This window comes from Mytilus galloprovincialis, chromosome 2 (genome assembly GCF_965363235.1).
Source record: "Mytilus galloprovincialis chromosome 2, xbMytGall1.hap1.1, whole genome shotgun sequence".
Taxonomy (NCBI): Eukaryota; Metazoa; Mollusca; class Bivalvia; order Mytilida; family Mytilidae; genus Mytilus; species Mytilus galloprovincialis.
Window position 1 is genome coordinate 58,054,063 of NC_134839.1, and position 24,068 is coordinate 58,078,130.

General features: G+C 32.8%; 2 protein-coding genes across 2 annotated transcripts; both read right to left on the reverse strand.

The window, feature by feature from the left end:
• Positions 1–103: 103 nt before the first annotated feature.
• On the reverse strand, positions 104–7,290 carry LOC143061945 (arylsulfatase I-like). The gene is made up of 5 exons (XM_076233807.1): positions 7,236–7,290; positions 5,640–5,836; positions 3,281–3,467; positions 490–643; positions 104–107 (listed from the first exon to the last, which is right to left on the reverse strand). The coding sequence occupies exons 1-5, from the start codon at positions 7,288–7,290 to the stop codon at positions 104–106; spliced, it is 597 nt and encodes a 198-aa protein (XP_076089922.1).
• Positions 7,291–8,463: 1,173 nt separating this feature from the next.
• On the reverse strand, positions 8,464–22,725 carry LOC143063951 (arylsulfatase B-like). The gene is made up of 8 exons (XM_076236411.1): positions 22,426–22,725; positions 20,184–20,370; positions 17,904–18,073; positions 15,693–15,804; positions 14,786–14,881; positions 13,392–13,635; positions 12,327–12,478; positions 8,464–9,166 (listed from the first exon to the last, which is right to left on the reverse strand). The coding sequence occupies exons 1-8, from the start codon at positions 22,696–22,698 to the stop codon at positions 8,901–8,903; spliced, it is 1,500 nt and encodes a 499-aa protein (XP_076092526.1). The 5' UTR covers positions 22,699–22,725; the 3' UTR covers positions 8,464–8,900.
• Positions 22,726–24,068: the final 1,343 nt, after the last annotated feature.

The following is a 24,068-nucleotide window of genomic DNA, read 5'->3' on the forward strand; positions in this document are numbered from 1 at the left end:
TCTTATTTATAATATGTTACTACATTCCTCAATTTCTAGCATTAATGGCTCTTCCGTCTTATGTTCAAATAGAGTGGCATTCATGTCATGTCAAAGCGCTACATTAACTTATTATGATTCCACAATGTGTGGTCGACAAAACAAACATTCATTCTGTGGGTGTTGATCAGGGGTACTAGCCGCCAATTTACTTTCGGATATTGAGTCCGACGTATAACAATCGATATTCGGATAAGATATTATGTTGTATGATAACATATTTAGCATTTATTCTTCATTTTACGTGTAGAAAAAAAGACTATACCAAAGGGACTTTATTTGCATTCGATCTGACAGCAGCATTAACATAAGTCGTATCACAGTAAATGTATATGTTTTCATAACCACGGCCCCCAATAGTCGCCATGTTTACTTGGGTTGCTCCTGGGATCCGAGGCTGGAAATCGACAGGGTACCGCAGTATTATTAAAGGTTTGCAGTATATCTAACAATTTTTTAACCATTTCTGGATATTTCATGGATAAGTCCAAGGATTCGGTAGGATCGTTGGTGATATTGAATAACCAAACTGTTTTGTTTGTATTTTCATGTGGATGTATTGCAGTACGTCCAGATTTTGGGTCAGCCTCCCAGATTCCTCTTCCTACATACAAAAATTAAAACAACATTTAAAATTTACATCGATTTTTAAAAGAACTGTAAGTACTTATATCAGTATCTATTAAATTCCAGCACCAATAAAATTATCATTTTTAACATAGTACATTAGTTGTCTGCACATATGTTCATAGGGCAAGAATTTAATCAAGGGTTGCGATGGACTAAAACAGGTTTCTATGGTTTTTACCAGATTTTTTTGTTCATTTGTTTATTTTCATTTCTTTCTCAATTTTTGTTATATTCAATTGAGTTGGGTTGTATTTTCACAATATTACAACAATTGTATAATCAATCTTCAAACTGGATCTGGTTGTTGCAATCATGGTTGGTTTGAAGTAGTTACTTGTTCAAATATTAGCATATTCCCTTTTGAATGTTTGTTTTTGACAAAATTAATGTATTGTATGTTAAGTATTTAATATGTATTTAAATACCGAATGCTACTCTACATAATTATTTCAATTAGTTTTATTTTACTTCATCAGACATTATGCAATGCAGCTGAAAACCGTTTGTGTTTGATTATGAATGAAATTATTAATGGCAATATCAAACAAAATTGAATATTATCAAAATTATAATAATGCAACTGAAGGAAATTATGTTATCTTCCATAAAAAAAAAAATGCAATGCATAGATACAATATACCAGTATCCAGTTCTCCCATACTACAATAAAACAGATATACAACTTTATAGAAATTAGTAGTTCGTTGAACATTCCAATTCGTGGTTAACCTGTTCCCACGAAACCCACGACACCCACGAAAATTGGTATCCAACGAATAATAATGAGTCTACAGTAATGATAATGATTAAGAAACTTTAAATGTTATCCAATATTTTCTAAGTTCAACCCCAAGTTTATGGTATGGTGTGTTCCTCAATCATCTTTTGATGTAAGTAAATAAACTCATCATAGATACAATGTACCAGGATTAAAATTTTATTACGCCAGACGCGCGTTTCGTCTACAAAAGACTCATCAGTGACGCTCGAATCAAAAAATGTTAAAAAGGCCAAAAAGGTACGAAGTTGAAGAGCATTGAGGACAAAAAATTCCTAAAAGTTTTGCCAAATACAGCTAAGGTAACTGTTTTGTTATTGTTTTTTTTTATTTTTATTTGGCCATGGAGTTGACTAATTTTAAATTCTTAAACAAATTCGAACTAGTATATCAAGGAGTTTTCATCTCTTAATGTATTAAGAAGTCAAATTATAACATTATATACGGAGTTTAGTATGACTATAAAAAAGAAGATGTGGTGTGATTGTCAATGAGACAACCGTCCACAAGCGACCAAAATGACACAAAAATTAACAACTATAGGTCACCGTATGGCCTTCAACAATGAGCAAAGCCCATATGTAACACATAAACAAACGACGTCCATTATCACTGAGCTAGTATACATAATTGTTTAGAGGCCAGCTGAAGGACTCCTCCAGGTGCGGGAGTTTATCGCTGCGTTGAATACCCATTGGTGGCCTTAGGCTGTTGTCTTTTCTATGGGCGGGTTGTTGTCTCTTTGACGCATTCCCCATTCCATTCTCAATTTTATTATAAAGTTCCGTTTGTCAATATTATCATAGATTACAAATGAATATATTGATTATAAGAGTGTTAGTATACGCCCTAACAGAAAAGAAAGACAGGAAGATACATATTTGAGTTGGATAATATGAAATAGATATGATAAATAAAGTTTACTAGTAATTTGAATGAGATGAGACTTCAAAAGGAACGATGATTGGCCGCCAAAAATAAATACATCTTTTTAAGATTTTGATACGGTCGAAATGTATATATTATATCATTGTTTTTAATTGTGTTTATTGTTTTAAATATTTCATATATATGTTTTAAACACTTTTTCTTGTTTAACAATTTGTTTTAATGATTGATTACAGATGTATAAATGTCGTTTTTATAGCATTAAACTAGTATGTTTTAAATGAATCCATTTTATAGAAATTGCCTGTTTATATTAAGTAAGTGCCCTAAAATTGTTGTCCATCGCGCTTAATGTGCCCTCTGAGCTAACAATTACCCTGCCCTTTTTAAAAGCTGCAGGAAACACTGATAACCTTATGATCCCGATTGAGCTATTCATATCAACAATGACAATATTATATTACAGAGGTATGTGTCCTGAACAGAAGGTCTCTCTTTAATTAGACCATAAAGGCTGATACCAAGGATTTATTACGTCTTTGATAAATCTAATAACCTTGCATGGTGATTTGTATTCGTGAGCAGGAAGACTTTTGTCACATTCCTATCCCCAAGGGTTTCCTCAACGGTGTTAAAGATTGATACAGTTTTAAGCCGTCAGATTGTATTGAAAAGTCGAGTATTACTATTTGAAATCCGATAAATAAAAACACATAGTTCATTTTTTGTCGTTGGTATCAGTTTTCGTGGATTGCTGAAAACTTTCATATTCGTGGATATTTGATTTCGTGGTATTGCATATCGCTGTATACAAAGCCTATTGAAAAGATGTTATTCGAAGAACATTTGAATTTGTGGTTCACCTGTATCCACGAAATCCACGAAAATTGGTATCCAACGAAAAATAATGAATCTACAGTAATACTAATAATATATTGCGCAAACCATAAAATGTATCAAAGCCTCTGTTGGTAGGGAAATATTCTTCTTTGTGAAATCCAAGATGCCGTTTGTCAGCTGCATGAGTTGCATAACCTGCCGACTTCATCTTATCAGCTATAGTTGGAATTTCAAGTGGTAGGCCATTTGCTTGTCTAGGACGGATAACACCGTGTTGCAGTCCTGTATGAATCTAAAACGTGAAGTTGTTATAATAAATGTTGGTGCATTAACTGTATTGCTCCTTGAATAACTGTTCGGTAATTTGCCATTGGCAAAGCACTTTGGCAAAACCTTCAACAATCTTTCTGTTGTTCCTTTGTTTCCTTCACTTTTAGCTTGTAGCCCGGATTTGTTTTCTCTCAAGCGATTTATGACATTTGAACAGCGGTCTACTACTGTTGCTTTTATTAAAGCATGGAGTAAGCGAGTTCAGGAAAATAATGTAAACATTGACAGTTAAACAAGTGTTAATATAGGCAACAGTAGTATACTGCTGTAACAGTGGTGTTTATAAGTCATAGATCGAATAAGCAAAAACAAATTCTGGACACAAACCGAGGGAAACACGTCTACTATAAGTAAAAAACAACGGAGCAACAGAAACGATGAACTGCTACAAAAACGGAAAACGAACTATTTGAAAAAATGACATATTCCTGACTTGGTACAGGACATTTTAACAAAAAAAACATGGTGGATTGAACCTAGCTTTTTGAACCCCCCGCTGATATAGCAATGTTAATAAATACCACTAAAATGACAACATTACATGATAGAAATACAGTATAAATAAACGCATGAACACTCATGACAGAGAAAAACATAGGTAGATAAAATAAAAGTATATTACAACATGTAAACCACAGAACAAGAGTGTACATCTCATGCATTTACGACAGTACATCAGTTCAAAACAATAGAACATGCGAATGTATCAACGCCATAAAAAGTGACCTTTTTATGTTAATTTAATCACAGGTAAATTCAACATACAATTGGAAATAATAGTGTTATTTTATGTATTTTAACCAATAAAAGAATATAAAGATAGAATTGTGTTTATTATGGTGTAATTATTTGCTTTTTCTAACCATCTCGGATTTTTTTCTTAATTCAAACTTTGTAAAAGCAAATAAACATATAGTTGTTTTAAACTAAAAATCATCATCATTAATTAGCTGATAAATAATCATAATTTTTACATTACATACAAAAATATAACTAGATTTCAAACCCCATACGATAAGAAAAAAACACAATCACTTTATCAAAATTAAAAAACAAACATCATTACTAAATATTTTATATGAATGTTTGACGTATAAAACTGAGACACGCCAAATAGCAATGTGAATTTTCGGGAATAGGTCACGTTTCGGACTAGCGGACCAGACGATGTAGATGACAAAGCAGGATCTAAGATATGGTAAAGATGTCGATAGTCAGTCAAGACACAGACACAGACACATCGATTAGATCAACCAATTGGTGGTGGTTTCTATAAAATTAATGGAGTGTCATTTTTAATCTTTCCTTCTCATAACTCTGTTGGAGCAAATTCTGCGTAAGAAGCACATTCTTGTATATGTATGATTAAAATGCACGAGCATAACGTATCAATTGGTAAATAGTTATCAAAAGTACCAGGATTATAATTTTATACGCCAGACGCAACCATTTGATTGACTGATGATTCAATCAACAAAAATTCTTACTTATTCAGGTTATAACGATGATAAACAGTATGTGTAACCTATAATATGAAATCAGACAAAGACAAATCTAATTGCATGAGTCCGCTATCTATTTTTATCTATATTTATGTATCGCTTATATGACCATCTGCAGTCTTCGGAGGTCAGCTCGAAAATTATTAAGATGGCGTCAAACTAATAACAATGGCTTGTTTTAAGAGGGTATAGTCAAAAGAATGAGACAAACATTATATTAATGTAGTTAGTTCTCATTTATTAAACTTTAAAAAGACGGGCGAAATTTCGACCAAATTTTTAGGTATTTTCATGTGACTTTAAGTTTATAGTCCGTATAGACTATCCATTATATTCACTGGAACATTATTTACAACTGCATATGTCTTTGCATCTGAGTATCTAATATTGACATATGTAATGTCACAGACTTCTAAAATATTCCAGTTGAAATACTTTGGCTTTCAATAGTGCAAACGAAATGCATTTGAAAATATGTGAATGTATGTGCATATGATAACAAATATAAACAATATATTTTTAATTTTAGCTTGGACTTAAACAGGATACAAGGTTTAGGTAACGTTTTTCATGAAAATCAGCTAATGTTTTCATCAAGAATGTTACAATCTAGCTTACGACAAAATGCTCACCTGGTACCTGCCAGACAAGAGTTGCGATCTCGTAGGTGAACAGATTGGTTGAACATTGTAATTTTCTAGCTTTACACCTTCACTTGCAAGTTGGTCCAAATTTGGTGTTTTTATTTCTGATCCATGATAACCAATGTCATTGAAACCATAGTCATCTGCTAAAATTAGAATAATGTTTGGTCGTGTTTCAGCACTATCTGCTGCACGGCAAAATATTAAACCATTGAAAATAATTAGCAGTCAACTGTAGCATAGTAATTCATACAACAGTAGACTAGATAATATTGGCAATGATGTCACATTTCTAAATGTTTATATATGTCGGTGCATTTATATATGCTAGACATGGTTTATAAGATACTTTGATGTGTAAAATGAGTACCAGTGAGTATTGTTTATTTAGTTGACAAGTATATTAAAAAGTGATGTCATATCTCAAGGTACATTCAAACTTAAATAGCTTCAGATAAGTTGCTGTCAACAGCTGTGAAATTTACAGTTACACAGATTTTGTTAGTACAATTAAGAGGTCGGTTTCTATTTTGTTAGTTCAATTAAAAGGTCGTTTTTTTATTTTGTTCTGAATTTAAAGTCATCAAGTGTCAAGCTACTACATGTATAAACAGATTTAAGACGTCGAGTAATAGTTCACAAATAAGAAAAACCGTCTTCACTGTAATACAGAAGATCGTATAATGACATTGATTACCCATTGGCGACTTCGCGGTTAGTCAGAACCAGCATAATGAAAAAACCAAAAAAAAAAAAATAACATCCACTAATTGTAAAATCTCAGTATCAAAATTGCATCAACTAGTTTACGAGTGCCACATGTGGAGCAGGATCTGCTTACCCTTCCGGAGCACCTGAGATCACCCCAAGTTTTTGGTGGGGTTCGTGTTGTTTAGTCTTTAGTTTTCTATGTTTTGTCTTCTGTACTATTATTTGTCTGTTTGTCTTTTTATTTTTAGCAATGGCGTTGTCAGTTTATTTTTAACCTATGAGTTTGACTATCCCTCTGGTATCTTTCGTCTCTCTTTTACAACATATGACAACAAAGACACGCGTTTGATCTACAAAAGACTCATCAGTCAAGATCGAATTTTTATAAGTAAGTCATATAGAAAATGAATATTAAGTAAGTCATAATATAGTAAAATAATTATATTCGACTTTTAGGATGCCAATACTGGCTTTAATAAAACGGCCGACGGAACGCCATCGAGTAATTGGCGGTACGCAAGAGCAGTGTCCTAAATGTGGGTTGACTCGATCACTGTTTTTACGAAGAATAAGTTGGAATATTGCTCACTGGAATATCAAAACACTTTGAGTTGTTCTTGACTTATTTTTCCACAATATTCATAATATGGTGATTGACAAATTTCTTGGCAGTTATTGTTCTTTTTGGACAAGCTTTTCTAAATAGTGGCCGCGTTCTATAGCAGGAACCAGCCCCTTTATCTCTTTGTACAGAAACGTTATCATCTGACTTTAATAGCGTTTTGTCTGTAAATCTTGTAATTCCAGTTTGGCGAGCATATTTGAGACACAACCATTTTCTCTGGATTTGTAGTCTCCTGTTATAAATCTCACAGCTTGTTGATGTTTGAGATGTGAAGGGGTCACATACTATTGCTCCATACTCCATTGTTGACCTGACCAGTGAAATATATTCTGTTTTCTTGCATTCTGGTTGATAATATCTCAAATTCCTACTCGGGAAGCCGAGTGCTTAGTTTACCGTCTTCCCTACGTTAGAAATATGGGTAGTTCATTTAAGGCTTTCTGAAATTTTTAGTCCCAAGAATGGTTTATTTTAGACTTGTAGAATATGTCCGTTTAAACTATGGAATTTTTGGCTCTTGTTTTTCATGCTTAGAATGTAGCATTTCTTTGCGTTGAACCTCATACCTAAGTTAATTGCCCATACTTCCAAGATTCCACTGTCACTTCTTCCGATTGTTCTACTTCTACTTTCATTTCTCTGTTTGTAAAGAACATATTCGGACAGTTGTGTATTTGACTTCCTATTCCATATATTCGCCCGTTTTTGGAAAGTGTTTCTTATGGGGTACTGTGTTGAAGGCTTTGGTGAAGTCGAAGATGGCATTATCAGGGTGCAGACCGGCGTCCTATGCTTTCATGAAGTCGTTTAGTGTGAATAGTAATTAGGTATCGAATGAGTAGCCAGATCTAAAACATGGTTTTATGATTTAAAAACAAATTCCTGTCTTTCCAGATTTTTCATTATGTGCCTGCACATAATGTATTCAACACTACTTTACAAGGAAGTTAGCTTTTAAGCGCTCCTGTAGTACAGAATAAGATGGTACAAATAAACTTATCATAGATACCAGGATTGAATTTTAATTTTTGTGTCAGACACATGTATTGTCTACAAAAGACTCATTAGTGAAGCTTGTATCAAAAGATTGTTAAAGGCCAAATAAAGTACGAAGTTGAAGAGCATTGAGGACCAAATATACCTAAAAGGTAATTTATTCCTCAGGTAAAAAAGCCTTAGAGTTTCAAAAATTTAATGTTCTGTAAACAGTAGATTTATAAATTAAATTATGAACATATCAATAACTCAAGTCAACACTTTGTGCTGACTACTGGGATGGTGAAACAATCGGGGTACACTTTTATCACTATGTTTAAACAAACTTTTTTAATTTGTAGTAGAAAAAAACATTTCTTTCTCTCTCTTGGTAGAACATCTGATATTGTTTTAAGAGATGAATGGTGTTTTACAGTTCAAGGATGACATCATTTGCACCAATCTCTCATTATAGGCTAAAATGTTGGTCAACATAACAAAATGAGTATATAACTTTTTTTTAATCTAACATTTGATATAGAAATTGTAAAGTAACATAAAAAAATATTTTAATAAAAAATAATTGAAATATTATATAAAGCTCCGTCTACAAAATGCATAGTTATCTATGTGGAATGTATTTTAAAAACAATACAAGTGAGATTCATTTAAAGAAGAGAAAAAATATTCAAAAATTATACCATCACCTCATTGAAGTAAACCGCCTATAAAATAACAAGATTTTCATTCCTCTGTCATACAATGAGCACACAAAAAATATTCTATAAAATATAAGGTTAAGTAATTTAGAATAGCAAACACCATTACAGTCAATTAGAATTGCAAACTATATTAGTCAATATAAACTTTGTTTTGAGTAAATTCAACATATTGCACAAGTCCTGGTAATTTTAACACACAAAATTTAGGCTATGGTATTACATCCATGGTCCCCAGTAGCCGCCAAGAAGTTCAGGATTGCCTCTCTTATCTTCCTTAGGATAATAGCATGGGACAGAAGTATGGTTAAAACCTTGTAATAAGTCTAACATTGTTTTGACAATATCTGGATATTTATTGGATAAATCTGTATGTTCAGTTGGATCTTCAGCTATATTAAACAGCCAGAGATTTTTCTTTTCACTTTCATACTGGTATATGGCAGAGAGATGTGAAGTTGGTTCAGGTATCCAACTACCATTTCCTGAAAAGATAAAGGTAGCATGTATTTAATATAGTTTTTGTCATTCTGCTTGTGTATGTATGTAAAACAAAAAATAAAATGTTTTTGGGGTTATTTTTTTAATTCAATAATGTTTAAGAATTCAATACAGTGAAGTTCCAAGGAACATCCAATGTAAACTTGTGTAATTAAAAACCTTTCATGTTCAGCACCAGCTATTTATCTTTTTCCTTACATTTTTGTAATAGGAGGAGAAGCAATGAGTTTGGGTTTCTTTTTATTACTTAATGTTTGATTCTTAATTTCTGGAGAGAAAAATCATATTTTTCAAAGGGGAAGTGAAAAGAGAAGTTTGCTTTAATTAAAAATTAGTTAGAAAAAAAAGAGATGACTTTGACTTTAAAAACATTTTTGTTCCTGTATATAATTAATAAAAGTTTATTCTTTATATAACTAAAATCACAAGAATAAGTTGTCATTAGAAAAAAATCCCATGCCTTCATGTATCAGAGCTCCAGATAAGAATTCAGAAATTGGGTTTTTTACCCACCATTTTCTTATATAATTGGGTGATAAAGTTTTATAATTGCATTATCAATTCCAATTCACCCCTCATGTTAATATCAAATTGGGTTTTTCACCACCAAGCTCCTGAATGTATTGGGTTTTTTCATCAACACAATATTGAATATTTAGGCAATATCAACCCCAGATTTTTTTCCATCTTAAATATGTTTCTTTTTTTGTTTAGCTGTTTTATTTGGTTTATTCACTGAGGAGCAATTGTACGTTTAATTTGTGTCCCGTTCCAAACCTTCTGCCAGTTTTGTATTTTCTCACAAAAACGGATATGTGTATTCACAGGTACTCGTCTTGCACCTTTATATAATAAATTCTGAGACCAGTGCCTATGTGTGTATTCATTAATTAACCGTAAAATGAAAAAAAAAATACTACATAAACTCTAATTATACTTGAATGATTTTGGTTTATTCAATTTATATAAATCTGGGTTTAGTTGTCTTTTATTAGAACTTTTGGTTTCTCATGCTTTATCATATCATAATTGATTTGGCCGTTCACTTTTTCCAACTGATTTCGTTTTTGACGAAACCCCATGTTTATTAGCAATGTTCTCGTTTGAAGGTACGCACACACGCCCGTGCTTTCGATGGACGCTTCCTAAAACACTGGCTGAGTCTTGTTATCATAACTTTCCCTCAGCTTTTCAAAAGAAGCAGAAAACATGCTTCTATTTAATATTTTTACCGGACATTCACTTTCGTTTTAATTCAATGTATGTTATGATAAATCTCGAGCACTGCAAAAAAAATTATGACTAAATGACACACGCTAATTGGATAAACGCAGAGAAGACCGAAATGTTTTCAAAAACACGTTTACCTATTGAGTAACGGAAAACTCCAACAGGGACCCATTTCAGCTACTTGATGCAGGGATCTATTTTTAGAACGAAAGGAAATTTCCAATTTTAAATATTATAAACATAGATCTACGCGACGACTGTAAACAGATAAGGGTAAATAACGCAAAAAGTAGTCAATTAAAGGGTTGAGAACTCATGGTTTGGGCATATAATTGGGTTTTCCTTTGAATTAATTGGGTTATTGAACCCTGCAATGGGCAATTGCATTGGGTTTTTTATTATTTGTATTGCGTGATCACGCAAATACGCAGCTTATCTGGAGCTCTGAATGTATGATGAAAAGACAGTGCCTTAGCTTTACCGTTTATCAGGTGAAAGAAGATAAACACAAATTTGAAATTAAAGTACAGTTATTGACTATTTAAAAATATTATTTTCCCAAAAACTGATAAATACTTTCATATTCATATGTAAGACTCGAAGGTGCAATGGGGACACAGAAGTACGATGGTCACGCTGAAGTGCCATGGTCCACGTCAAAGTACAATGGTTTTGCATGATGTTTGAGTATTGTATTATATAACGTTTAAATACAACATTGATTTGCAAATAGAAGGATAGGGTTTTGTAGATGAAGATTTCATGCTCGAAAAGGATATGAAGGGAAAAAAACAATCGATGACAGAAACGAACAATTCAAGTCCCTAACAGAATATTTTTAACCATTCAAGCAGCAAATTAGAGAGAGCAACTAGGCTGCAACTTGATGAACTTGGTCAGAAAATAGGCTATACAGTGTTCTGAATTATGCCGCAAACTAATGGCACTGAAATAAGGTATACTAATATAATTTAAAATAGTAATATTGATTTATCTTTAAGTAAGCTTCACCTGATTTTATGTGGACAATTTAAAATAATAATTGAGAGTATTAGCAATGTTTTTGCTAATCAAGTTAATACAGTTGTTTAACCCTGAGATAAATACTGATTCGTAAGAACATCTAACTCTAGTCTTATTTTATTGTGGTTAACTGTTTGCAACATAGTAGGTCGAAATTAACCTGACTGCTCCCTACGTGTACTTCCTAAAATAGTAGAATAATTGTTTTTATCAATTTCTAAGTTTTGTCAAAACTTTGATAAACTGAAATGCACCCTGCTTAGTTTTATCCTATAGATATAAACGCTAAATATTTGTTTTCATTTTGCCCTTGAACGCCCTAGCGTAGATATCAACAAGTTAATGTCACAATGTCACCATCGCACTTCAGGGTGTTAACTATCGCACTTCAGCGTGGACCATTGCACTTCAGAGTGACCATCGCAGTTTGGAGTACCATAGCGGTTCTGAGTACCATAGCCGTTTGATGGATTTAGATTGGGTACTGTAAACACTGGAGCAAAAACAGTTGAATCAAAAAAATTGTGAAACATCTCTGCATAGTGAAATTATTTAAGGTTGATTTTGTTTTATTATGAAAACCATATTCTAAACCTTTTAACAATATCACAGTTAAAAATTGAAGTTAAATAAGCTTTTCAAAGAGAACCCCCACTTCCCTTCCCTACACACACACACACACAAAATTATCAATCTCTGACCTTAGTAAAGATTATGAATTTTCAAAATATTTTCAATCATTTTTTTTACCAGGAAAATTAACAAATTTTATTTAACAGGAAAATTAACAATTTCTGAAAATTAAATGACTTGATCCAGAATCTCTGAGGTATTTTACCCCTAAAAATGTAGTTTGATTTGTAATTCAAGTCTAAACTGTATATAATTTACCTGGATTCCCTGTAATTAACTTCCAATCTTTGTATCTTATGGCAGCTCTTACTCGACTATCAAATGTATCATTGTATGCCGGTTCACCAACTGTTTTAAATAATGGGTCTATATTATGGAGAAGAACCTTTCTAGGACCTTCCACCCCTTCACTGAAATAAATAATTACATAATATTTTATTTTGTGAAAGTAGATTTCTGGTGGATTAATATTGTAAGTATCTAAATATGTCAACAAGATGTGTTTAAAAAGTTGTAGCAATATTAATATATACATTAAAGAATCTTGAACTTTTGTATACACAATTCACCAAAGTTTCATACATATTGGTTGAAGCTTTTTTGAGTTAATGTCTGACATGTTGACGACAGACAGACAGACAGTCAATGATATACCATAATATCTCTTCCAAGTAAAAGACACCCTTGTAGATTTCAAAAAAGAGCAGGCTAATGCCGCTACAAGGCAGCACTCGCACCCGTAAAGTGGAAAGTAATATAACTTGCAATAACTTGTTTCCCAATCCACTATAAATAAATATGTTTAAAATAACCAACTAACTAACTAACTACCATAAGAAATCCCGTAAATGGGCATATAAAAATTTAGAAGAAATCAAGAAAATTTCATTTGCTGAGAACGGACATTTCACTAGTTATAAGAAATATTTTTCTCACCCATCTCAATAAATGTGAAAATATCACATAAATTAGAGAAAATGCTGTGGAGATTCAATAACTTTGGTACTTTTCAATTTCTTACATACCGTATAGTGGATTATTTTCGCGGGTGTAAAATTTTGTGATCTTTATTGAATAAGGTATTAGAATATTTTGATGGTTATTATTTTGCCGGATTCAAAACTGTTGTCAATACCTTTGCATGTGCCGGTTTAAATAAGCGAAATTTATTTTGGCGATTTTGTTCAGCAAAAACGAGCTAAATTTCCCGCTATACGATATGTCCATGGTAACAGTGGTCCTTTTTAAAAGGCAAATGTTTAGGAAGTTCATGTGTTTTTTTGGAATGGGAAATTTTGTTTTGAAATTAATTCTTTTACTAACCTGATCGTTTTCCACTGGTCATAGCCATCTAGAGGTTTTGTTCCATTGAGATTTCCCCCAGCAAGACCAACCAGTGTAGGGAACCAGTCTGTCACATGCATCAATTCTTTTGTACTGGTTCCTTTATTTTTCAGCATATTACCATGAACGAATCCAACCCCTCTCATTCCACCCTCCCATAAAGAGTGTTTCCATCCTCTCAATGGCCAATTATTTCCTCCAGAAAGAATTTGTCCACCATTGTCTAATCATAATTAAAAGGAGTATTAAATATGAAATAAAAACAAATTAAAGTAAATACACTTTTTTATACTCATGCATTTGCTTGCACCTGTCCTATGTCTGTAACCTGATGTTCAGTGGTTATCATTTGTTGATGTGGTTCATACGTGTTTTTTGTTTAATGTATTTTTTATATATATTAGAATTAGACTTTTAGTTTCCTGTTTGAATGGTTTTACACATGTAATATTTTGGGGCCCTTTATAGCTTGCTGTTAGATGTGAGCCAATGGTCTGTGTTGAAGACCGTACTCTGACCTATAATGGTTTCTTTTACAAATTGTGACTTGCATTGGATGCAAAGGACTTAAACACAAATTAATGAAGTGACCTTTGAAACTCGATAGGCATTGCTGATCTTCAATGTCTGCATTTTGTAAGTTGCAGGCAGATTTTGAAAGTGCCCATTTTAAAATTGTATGCAAATTTTGAGAGTGAACAGGCATGTTGTTAAAAACATTAAGCATTTTTACCAAAGTTTATGTATGTTTATATTAAAGTTTACAGACTGACAGACTTCACAACAGGATATATAACCACTACAAATAAGAGTTGCTAGTCCCTTTGGACATAATTTATTTGCGATATTAATTAGAAAATTTGAATATTCATTTTTGAGAACACATAGGTATTGGTGTTTTTATTATGAACCCGTAGGTAATGATGTATTTTCATGAACATATGCTTGGATGTTTTTTTTTGTGAACACATATTTATTGAATGGGTCATAAATTGAATGGGGAAATGTAACCTGTTGAAAATCTTATGACTTCACAGGTAGCCTTTCTATATGTGCTATTCCTACCAACTTATAAGTAGCGTAAAGGAATTTTCAAAAAGACTTCAATGAAAAAATCAAAGCAGTGATGCAAATTATTTTGGAATTTCAATTGAAGAAACTCAGATTGATTTGTTTATATCTTTTTTTTTTTTTTTTTTAGAAATATTTGCAATTTAATAATTTGACAAGAAAGTCAAAGGAAATCTTCAAACATGTAGCATATTTTATATGCCATCTATAAATGATGATTATCTTAATCATTTCCAGACAGGGACATTGAAAATGTCTTTTCTCAACAACAACAAAAATTAATAACTACACAAGTTATATACCAGTAGAAAAAACAAGTAGTGTGTTGTTCCATATTCCTTTCTGTTTAAATGTCTCAGTTATATTACCGACAGCTTCATCCATTGCTGATACCATACCTATAAAATTATAAAAAACATAATAGAAGTTATCTCCCCTTATTTTACATCATTAACAAGAAGATTACGTATTATCAACAAATAGTTTTTTAAGAAAAATCAAAAATTCACAATTTTTGAACGAACACAATCAGTAATATTTCAGAAAATAAAAGAGATATATGCATTAACTTTTCATAGTTCAATTAGTTGTAGTATGCAAAATTTCACAAAAATCTGTGACATAATCCAACTACTGTCCCTTGACTTTATCATAAGCTACTCAATTTTATGACACTGTGATAACATGATTTCATCTTAATTTTTTCTTATTTTGACGTTTTTAACAAAGAAAAACAAATACTGGTACACTTGAATTTCTCAAAAAAAACTTTGTGTTTTGAATTAATTCAGTCTACTTTTATGTTGACAAGATACTAATTTCTTCAAGAGACATATATTCATATTGCATAAATTGGAAAATATTTTGACCTAGACCTTATCACTTGACACAATTCAAACATCTTTTAGCCCAAAAAATCAAATGTAAATCTGGGAATATAAAACACATTTTTTTCTTGACTAAAAGTAATTACCAGAAAATGTAATTATGTTGAATAACTGTAAATTCAGAAATTATTGTGTGCATTTATTATTGCTATTTTGTTAGTTTAGACTAAAATGACATTTTAATTTTCGTAATATTGAGAAAAATCCTGTTTATTTATATAAAAAAATTCATCAAAATGCAAGTTTAAACTATTTGGATTATTACCCTGTCACATTTTTTGCAATACTAAATACATTGTAATAATTTCTGCATTTACAGTACCTGCATATGATCTCCTGTTTCTGTTCTTAATGTTATCGTAGGGTGTAACATACTCTTCTGGTACTTGTAATGGAGAATGTACTGCTTGGAACGGAAGGTAAATAAACAATGGCTGAAATATTTTATAGAATAATAAAAGCTTAAATATAGATAGCATTTTTACTTAAGACATCTGATCTTCTGTATTGTTTTGTACAACACATACCAGAATTTATAATTTTTTTGTATGTATTATAACATGCACATATTTTTCTATTAAGATATTATTTATTTGCAAATTTTACCAAGGGTTAACCAGATGCTCTGCAGGGCGCAGCTTTATACGACAAATAATTCATAATTGGTTTGAGCCATACCCCACAAAAGTCAATCCTAACCATCCCCAATCTAATTAAAAACCGATCTCTCATCGCTCCTGTTTCTGATATGTCGTGTGGGAGATCTAACGAAACCCGCTTTGAGGTCACATGTGAGTGACCTTGTAGGTGTGTCTTTTTCGACCAATGAAATTGAGTCTTCCACGATCTTGAAAGTTTATCGTAAGGCAAAGGGATGTAACTCATTTTATTTACCACGAAATCGTCAGTCAAAATAATTCATAAACTCTTTTGATTGGCTTATTAATAGGTCATCAACTCATTTGCATATCATTATAAATTCATAACTTCTAGTTCACTCACATGTGACCTCAAAGTGGGTTTCGTTAGATCTCCCACGCGACATATCAGAAAACGGGAGCGATGAGAGATCGGTTTTTAATTAGATTGAACCATCCCTTGGTAGTATGGAATCGTGTGGTATAATTTCAGAAAGATTCATACTCTTTTACACAAGTTTTGTCTTGAAACTACAAAAATGCTTCTTTTTGGCTCTCTTTTTCTAGATTGTTTGCCCCATAACCCTTAAAATAAATCCCAAACTTCTACTGATGGTAATTAACATTGTGGTATAATTTCAGAGTAATTGAAATACTTATACACAACTCATTGTCCTGAAACCTTGGGCCCCTAATCCATAAACCTTAGGGACCATAACCCCAAAAATCAATCCAAAGCTTCCTTTTGTGGTTATAAACATTGGGTTTAAAATTTTATTCATTTCTATTAACTTATACTAAAGTTATTATCCGGAAACCATCCGTCTTCCAATGATGCTGACGAGGACACCGACGTGATACCAAAAAAATGTAATTCTTTGTTTAAAAAATGACAATTAAGTATTATAAGGTCGGCCCTATTTGAAATCTCTCCTTGTGTAAAGATATGAAACTTCTTTATTATGATGCTGATAAAGCCCTTTAAAAACAAATATAAGAAATTTCCTCTGCCTCAATTATAAACAAGTGAAACTGCGAGCTACTGCTCACTGATGATACCCCCGCCGCAAGTGGATAATATTAATAGTGTAAAAATATGCAAGTGTTCGGTAAACAGGAAGTTGTCGAGTGATGAATCTGAAAACGCATCACACGGTATAGCTGACTTATATAAATCCTGAAACCAAATTTCAGAAATCCTTGTATTGTAGTTCCTGAGAAAAATGTGACGAAATTTTCAAGTTGGCTATCATGTGTAAAATCATACAAGTGTTCGGTAAACAGGAAGTTGTCGAGTGATGAATCTGAAAACGCATCACACGGTATAGCTGACATATATAAATCCTGAAACCAAATTTCAGAAATCCTTGTATTGTAGTTCCTGAGAAAAATGTGACGAAAATTTTCAACTTGGCTATCATGTGTAAAATCATACAAGTGTTCGGTAAACAGGAAGTTGTCGAGTGATGAATCTGAAAACGCATCACACGGTATAGCTGACTTATATAAATCCTGAAACCAAATTTCAGAAATCCTTGTATTGTAGTTCCTGAGAAAAATGTGACGAAAATTTTCAACTTGGCTATCATGTGTAAAATCAGACAAGTGTTCGGTAAACAGGAAGTTGTCAAGTGATGAATCTGAAAACGCATCACACGGTATGGCTGACATATATAAATGTTGATACCAAATTACAGAAAGGGTGGATGTGTAGTTCCTGAGAAAAATGTGACGAAAGTTTCATGGGACGGACTGACTGACGGATGGACTGACGGACGGACTGACGGACTGATGGACGGACTGACGGACTGACGGACGGACGGACAGACAGAGGTAAAACAGTATACCCCCCTTTTTTAAAGCGGGGGTATAATTAACATTACTTTTTCTGTTACCTTCTCAGAATTATGATTGTTCACTATATCTATGACTTTCTCACTGAATAAGTGTGTTGAATATTTCCCATCAGCACTTGTAGGTTCTGTGTTGTCACGGAGATCCATTCCACAAAATCCACCATAACATCTTGAGTGCTTAAAATAATCTTCTGAACCAGTGAGATAGCCTGGAAAAGATTAGAACAAACTTCTATCATTACATATGAAATTAAGAGATGTGGGTAATATGTAAATTAGACAGCATCCCAGGAATACAAAATATCAAAAGATGTCTAGATGTTTATTGTCTGTCCTATATTAACAGCCTCATAATTTAATATCATGGTCACTATTTTCTTCATTTACAGACTGGTTTTTTTTTACCCAGTTCTTGAATTTTTTAGCGTTTAATATATATCTAAAATACATCAGGTCTTGACTTAAATATATAATAACAACTTTTCAATTGATTATGGCATATGTCCACTGGATAAGGGATTTTATCCTGCAATTGGGTGTCCTACTATACAGATACAGCGCTACAGATATCGCTATGCTGTATCTGTATACTATACAGATATCGCTTTAAAGCTCCGCCCACTGCCGGACTGAGTATTGTTTGAACCTGTGTGACCTCAGAATGTGTATTCCAGTTGCATTCCAATGACGATGACACTTGTCGATTTCAAAACTTGAATGTGTATGATTGTGTTACAAAAAGTCAAACATGTCAATTTCATCATGCATGTTTAGCGACCTTTCAAGTCTGAAGCGTAGGACAACTCGTACACTTCTGTTTCAAATTTGACAATGTTTTGTTATTTGTTTTTACCGTTGAAATTAGTTGTTATGTTAAAATAGATAATTATACACCTTGAGCGATGTATTATTGTTGACCATTCGGGATTCTTTTTTTGCGAACCCGTCTTCAGCGTAATGTGTGATTTTGATATTACTACGCGGGCCTCAAGGGATTACAAATTAAATATTAATTAAATTAATTAATTAAATATGTTAGTTTTTGTGTCTTTCAAAACACAAACAATAAACAGAATTAATTGCAGGATAAAGACAACAACTGTTTAGTGTCTTTAAATATCAGCTGTATTTGTACTCGGCTCGAAACAGGTGTAGTAGCTCGCTAAAAGCTCGCATACACCTTGTTTCCTAGCCTCGTACAAATACAGCTGATATTTAAAGACACTAAACAGTTATTGTCTATGTAATGTCCAGGTACATGTGTACATGTTTCTTTAAATAGCTGCTTTAAATACAAATTTGTTTTGAAGTTGTTTTTTAATTGCTGTTTACCTTACAACTGAAATCAAACTTTCCAGATATGTTCCTGTGAAAAGATTCTTAATAAATATTGTTACTTGAAGTTGAATCCCAATATTAAATTCAAAATGGGTCTCTAGTTTATGTAAAGGTTTACTGTTAAACCAAATGGGAAATTATATTATGTTTTTTTTTTTCAAGAACAAGTGTATTTTTAGGAAACAAACATTGCAGAAAAAATTCCTTATAGGGATCAGCCAGAGGTTATTTTTCAAGTGTTTTCATTTGTCCTGATGAAAAGTCTAACACGGCATCAAGGAGCCAAAAAGGGGGACAAGTTGTCAAATATTCATAGCTGTTCTTCTAGAGACTAATTGAACTGATTAAATCTATTTTTACTTATTTATGTTTCAGGGGTTCAAATTAACATTTGATACTGAAAGGTCCGGGACTTTTGACACTCCAAACTGAAAGGTCCATAACCTAAATCCAAGGTCCTACTTTAACATGAAATATTTCATAACTTATTAAGATACAAAATTTAATTGGCTTCTGGTGTAATTTTAGCATGTGATATAATATTTGAACTGCAATGTCATGAATGTAATGTTTACAAAATGTACAGTAGTTTAAGTTAACAAATACATCATTACATTGCCAGGCAATCATATACATGTAGCACCAAACTGTCATAGTCACTTTGGTCAAGTTCAACATTTATGAGTGCTTCAAAAAATTGCCTTTAAAATTCTATCATCATTAGCTGATTCTTTGGCTCATAACTAGGTAATGTAAACTTTTTATGTTTAATTGATCTTTTTGTGGGGTCCACAACAATTAAATTTCTTATAACTGCAAAAACAAACAAAAACATTTATCCTTACCAAATATTAAAGCATTCTCAAATAGTCTATGAGATCTTTTTAAGTACTGATCATATACTCATTCAAACTTCCTATTGGTAGGTAGTCTGGTCAAGCAGATACATGCATGAACTAAAAACTTATATTAAGATCTCACCGTAATATGAATCGAACCCTCTGCTTGTAGGCAAATATTCCTTCTTATAAAATCCAAGATGCCATTTTCCAACTGCATGAGTAGAGTAACCAGCTTGTTTCATTTTATCAGCTATGGTTGGACTGTCTAAAGGTAAGCCACTGGGTTGTAGTGGCCATATAATTCCATGCTGCAATCCAGTATGAATCTGAAGAAGAAAAAAAACATTCAATGAATTTCCTGGTACTTAACTTCATGAACTTTCACCTTTTTATTTGTCACATAATCTTCAAGCATGCATGTGTATTCATTTTCACAGATTCATTTTATCATTACTGGTACATGTATATGTATATGTATTTTAAAACAAATGTAAAATTTGGAGATACTGTATGATTTGAAAATGAGACAACTAGAGATCAAATGCTATAGATGTTAGCCAATATAGGTTGTTGTACAACCTTTACCGATAGGTGAGCCGCCGCATAGGGATTTTGATTATGTGATTACTTGGCCGTTTTTATAGTGATTATTTGATTACCAGACCAAATATTTTATGATTAAATGATTATCTTAAAATCATGGACTGTATTTTTTATTATTTGAAATAAATGGGGAATGTTTCCATGGGACACAGATGATGCCCCTGTTTGCCTATCATTAAAGTTTTCAAGGGACATAACTGAAGAACGGTAAAAGTGACGCTACCCAAATTTGTACTTGATCTGAGTTTTGTGGTAATAAGTATTATATAAGTGTCATAAAATTTGGTTGAGGCAAAATTAAGTAGAAAACAGAACAAAAAATTCAGCAATTTTTCCATTTGTAAAGGGACATAACTCTAAAACAGTTATAGTGACACCACCCAAATTCCAACTTGATCTGTTTGTTGTGGTAATAAGCATTGTGTATAGGTTACATACTATTTGGTTGAGGCAAACTAAAGTTAGAGAACAGAAACGAAAAGTTCAGCATTTTTTGCCTTTGCAAATGGGCATAACTCTAAAACAGTTAAATCTAACAAAAATTGAAACTTTATAAAACAGAAATTAATCAACTGTCATTATAATCCACTTCGTCTACATTTTGTTTTTTGTTTTAATATTATAGTATTTGAAGTTTTAAACTATTTTGTCTCTCAATTTGTCTTCTTGGCACTATATAATTCTTCTTGTCTTTAAATTGTAAGAAGGTCAGACCGTATGAGGTCTTGAAAAGCTATTTCAATATTTTGATGTGACTGATATTGATAGAAAAAAAAAAAATTCCAATAAAAAACGTTGAATGTAAATGATATGAACCTGCAGAGTCTTATATTATAGGACATATACATGACATAGAATGGTTCACAGCCAGGGGCGTAGCTGTGTTGAAATAAAGTGCAAGCATATATCGCCAAGCGGAGCGAGGCGAAATTTTTTTTGGACCATTTTATGATGAAAATGATAAATACCCTATTTGTTTCTTACTATACCATATTTCAAGAAACGATAGTAACATCCTAGTGGGTTTCGTAATTTGGAAACCCGGGAACAGATAAGACACAAAATGACAAGCAAAAACTTTCAACATTGAAAACTAACTACAGATGAAAAACACGGACCCCGAAAAAATGTGGCGACCTCCGGTGCTCCGAAGGTAAGCAGGTCCTGCTTCTTGCAAGACACCCGTGGTGTTTCTCACGTGGGTCATTTTAAAATCAAATGAGAGGTTTCTACGACAACGGTAGAAGGTCATTTGTAACACAGATACCCTAGGTGAATCAATAGTCTTTTGGACGAAATGACACTGGGAATACGAAATCGAACGGCTATTCGATGGCTTTCGTTATCCGCTGCCTTCTTGCTAAAATAAAAATCTAGCTTCTTCATTTTTATTTTGATTTCTACCGGGGTTAAACTTTGTGTCGTGATTGTAGTTGCAAGTACAGACACCGCCAGACACGATAATCCGGAAAGACTAAAGACTATCCGAAATTCAATTTCAGGATTTGCAAGCAAATGATTTTTTGCGTAAAGGCAGCTACGCGCCTGACAGCAACAAAAAAACATTTCAATTCATCATACTATTTTGTTCCAGCTTAATTCCTTTTGGTATTCTATGTTCAGAGTGAGTTTCTGATTTAGCCACCATCAGGACACAAAATCACAAAAGGAAATAGTTCTACAGATGTACTATGAAATACATGAAATAGTTCTGAAATGCATTACAAATAAAGACTAATGTACTTTCCCAAGGTACCTTGGGGTTAGAAAAATCTCACCTGATACCTTCCAGACAGAAGCTGGGATCTGGTGGGTGTACATATTGGCTGCACGTAATAATTTTCTAACTTTACACCCTCACTGGCCAGTTTATCAAGATTTGGTGTTTTGATTTCTGACCCATGATAACCAACATCGTTGAAGCCATAGTCGTCAGCCAATACGAAAATGATGTTTGGGCGCGAATCAACTTTGTCTGTTGCTTGACAAAGCGAAATTCCAATGAAAACAGCTAGTATTTGAAGTAGCATCCTGAGATTGGTTGACAACATGTTTTTGGAATCATGTGATTATGAAAAACCGGATGTAAACAATGGAAAGATTTGATTATTTACCGAACATACAACACACAAAATGGTAAAACTGGAAAGATCTTTTTTGCAAAAAATTTTTTTTTTTTATTTCGAAGTTTATCTAAAGAAAATTAAGTCATATTCATCCAGTGACAGAAACAACCAAAAGACATGTGCTCGGTTTGGCGGTAAACCAGATATATGCGAGATAGCCTCACGGGAGAAAAGAAGAAAGACCAGTAGGCAGCCACAATTTGCCTTCGTGACATTTGTTTTTCTTTTTTTTTTTGGGAAATAGATAAATAAAAAAAACCTTTCTTATGTAGAGTTCATAAGATAAAAATATTCCCTGTGGAAGAAACCACAACCCCCCCCCTTTTTTTTTCGTGCTCTCCGTTTTCAACCCTCAAATCAAGCTTTCTAACCGATCTATCATCCATCGGCTGGACCTGAAACTTTCTTCATTTAATAAGAAAATATACGGATGCGTTATAAAACATGCATGTTGTCCGCTTGGAGTCCCCGCCCAAAAAGAAAGAAATAGCCTCCAAGATACAATATACCTGCATCACGAGATTTTTGCCTCGTGGAGCTTATGATTAGAATGAATACCGAATACATGGAAAATGAAACTACAAGAATTCAAAAGATCAATTCTTACCCTGAGTTTTCTTTCTGTTACGACGACACAGCCTCCCAACGATGAAGGAATATGTTTGAAAGAACTATATATGCACTCGGCTACCTTGTTTTCCTAAATTTGTTTATAAAACATGTTTTTTTTTAATTTGGATGACAGAAAACAAAAGTATGTATCAAACGAAAACTGGATAAAGTGAAAAACAAATTTCTTTCGTTCGTAAAAATTAATGCTTCACTGCTTATTTCAGAGTTCGAACCCTATACGTTGTAGCTTGGTTAGACTCCAATCTTAATTGACTAGGATTGCAGTTTCCCTGCCGAGTGTCACTTGTTCTCTCCGGGCGTCTCAGCTTTCTACACTCAAAAACAGCTGGGAGTCATGAAATACTGACAAATAATGATAAAAGTGGCATCAAAGACCAACAATGATATCATCAGAAAATAGTTTTGTTAAACACGAATCTATTTATTGGAAATTGAATTTGACAGTAGTAATTTTTCCCCGCATTGTATAACGATGAATCCGGATAACACTGTAACATGTGCCGCTGGACATGAACAAACTTAATATTTAATCATTTCAGTCAATACAAAGATAAGATGGACTTTAAAGCAGAACTATTTAAAAAATTTGTCAGATGTTTTAGGGGAAACCATTAATTATAATATATAGATATTTAAGATTTCCCAGGATAAGGCAACAAAGA

Coding starts and splice junctions, on each gene's coding strand:
- LOC143061945 (XM_076233807.1), bottom strand. CDS start 7,290: ATGGAGTATGGAGCAATAGTATGTGACCCCTTCACATCTCAAACATCA. Junction 5,837..7,235: donor ATCTCAAACATCAACAAGCT/GTGAGATTTATA, acceptor GCCGTGCAGCAG/ATAGTGCTGAAACACGACCA. Junction 3,468..5,639: donor TCTTGTCTGGCAGGTACCAG/GTGAGCATTTTG, acceptor TTCACGTTTTAG/ATTCATACAGGACTGCAACA.
- LOC143063951 (XM_076236411.1), bottom strand. CDS start 22,698: ATGTTGTCAACCAATCTCAGGATGCTACTTCAAATACTAGCTGTTTTC. Junction 20,371..22,425: donor TTCTGTCTGGAAGGTATCAG/GTGAGATTTTTC, acceptor TTTCTTCTTCAG/ATTCATACTGGATTGCAGCA. Junction 13,636..14,785: donor ACTACTTGTTTTTTCTACTG/GTATATAACTTG, acceptor AATTATGATTAG/ACAATGGTGGACAAATTCTT.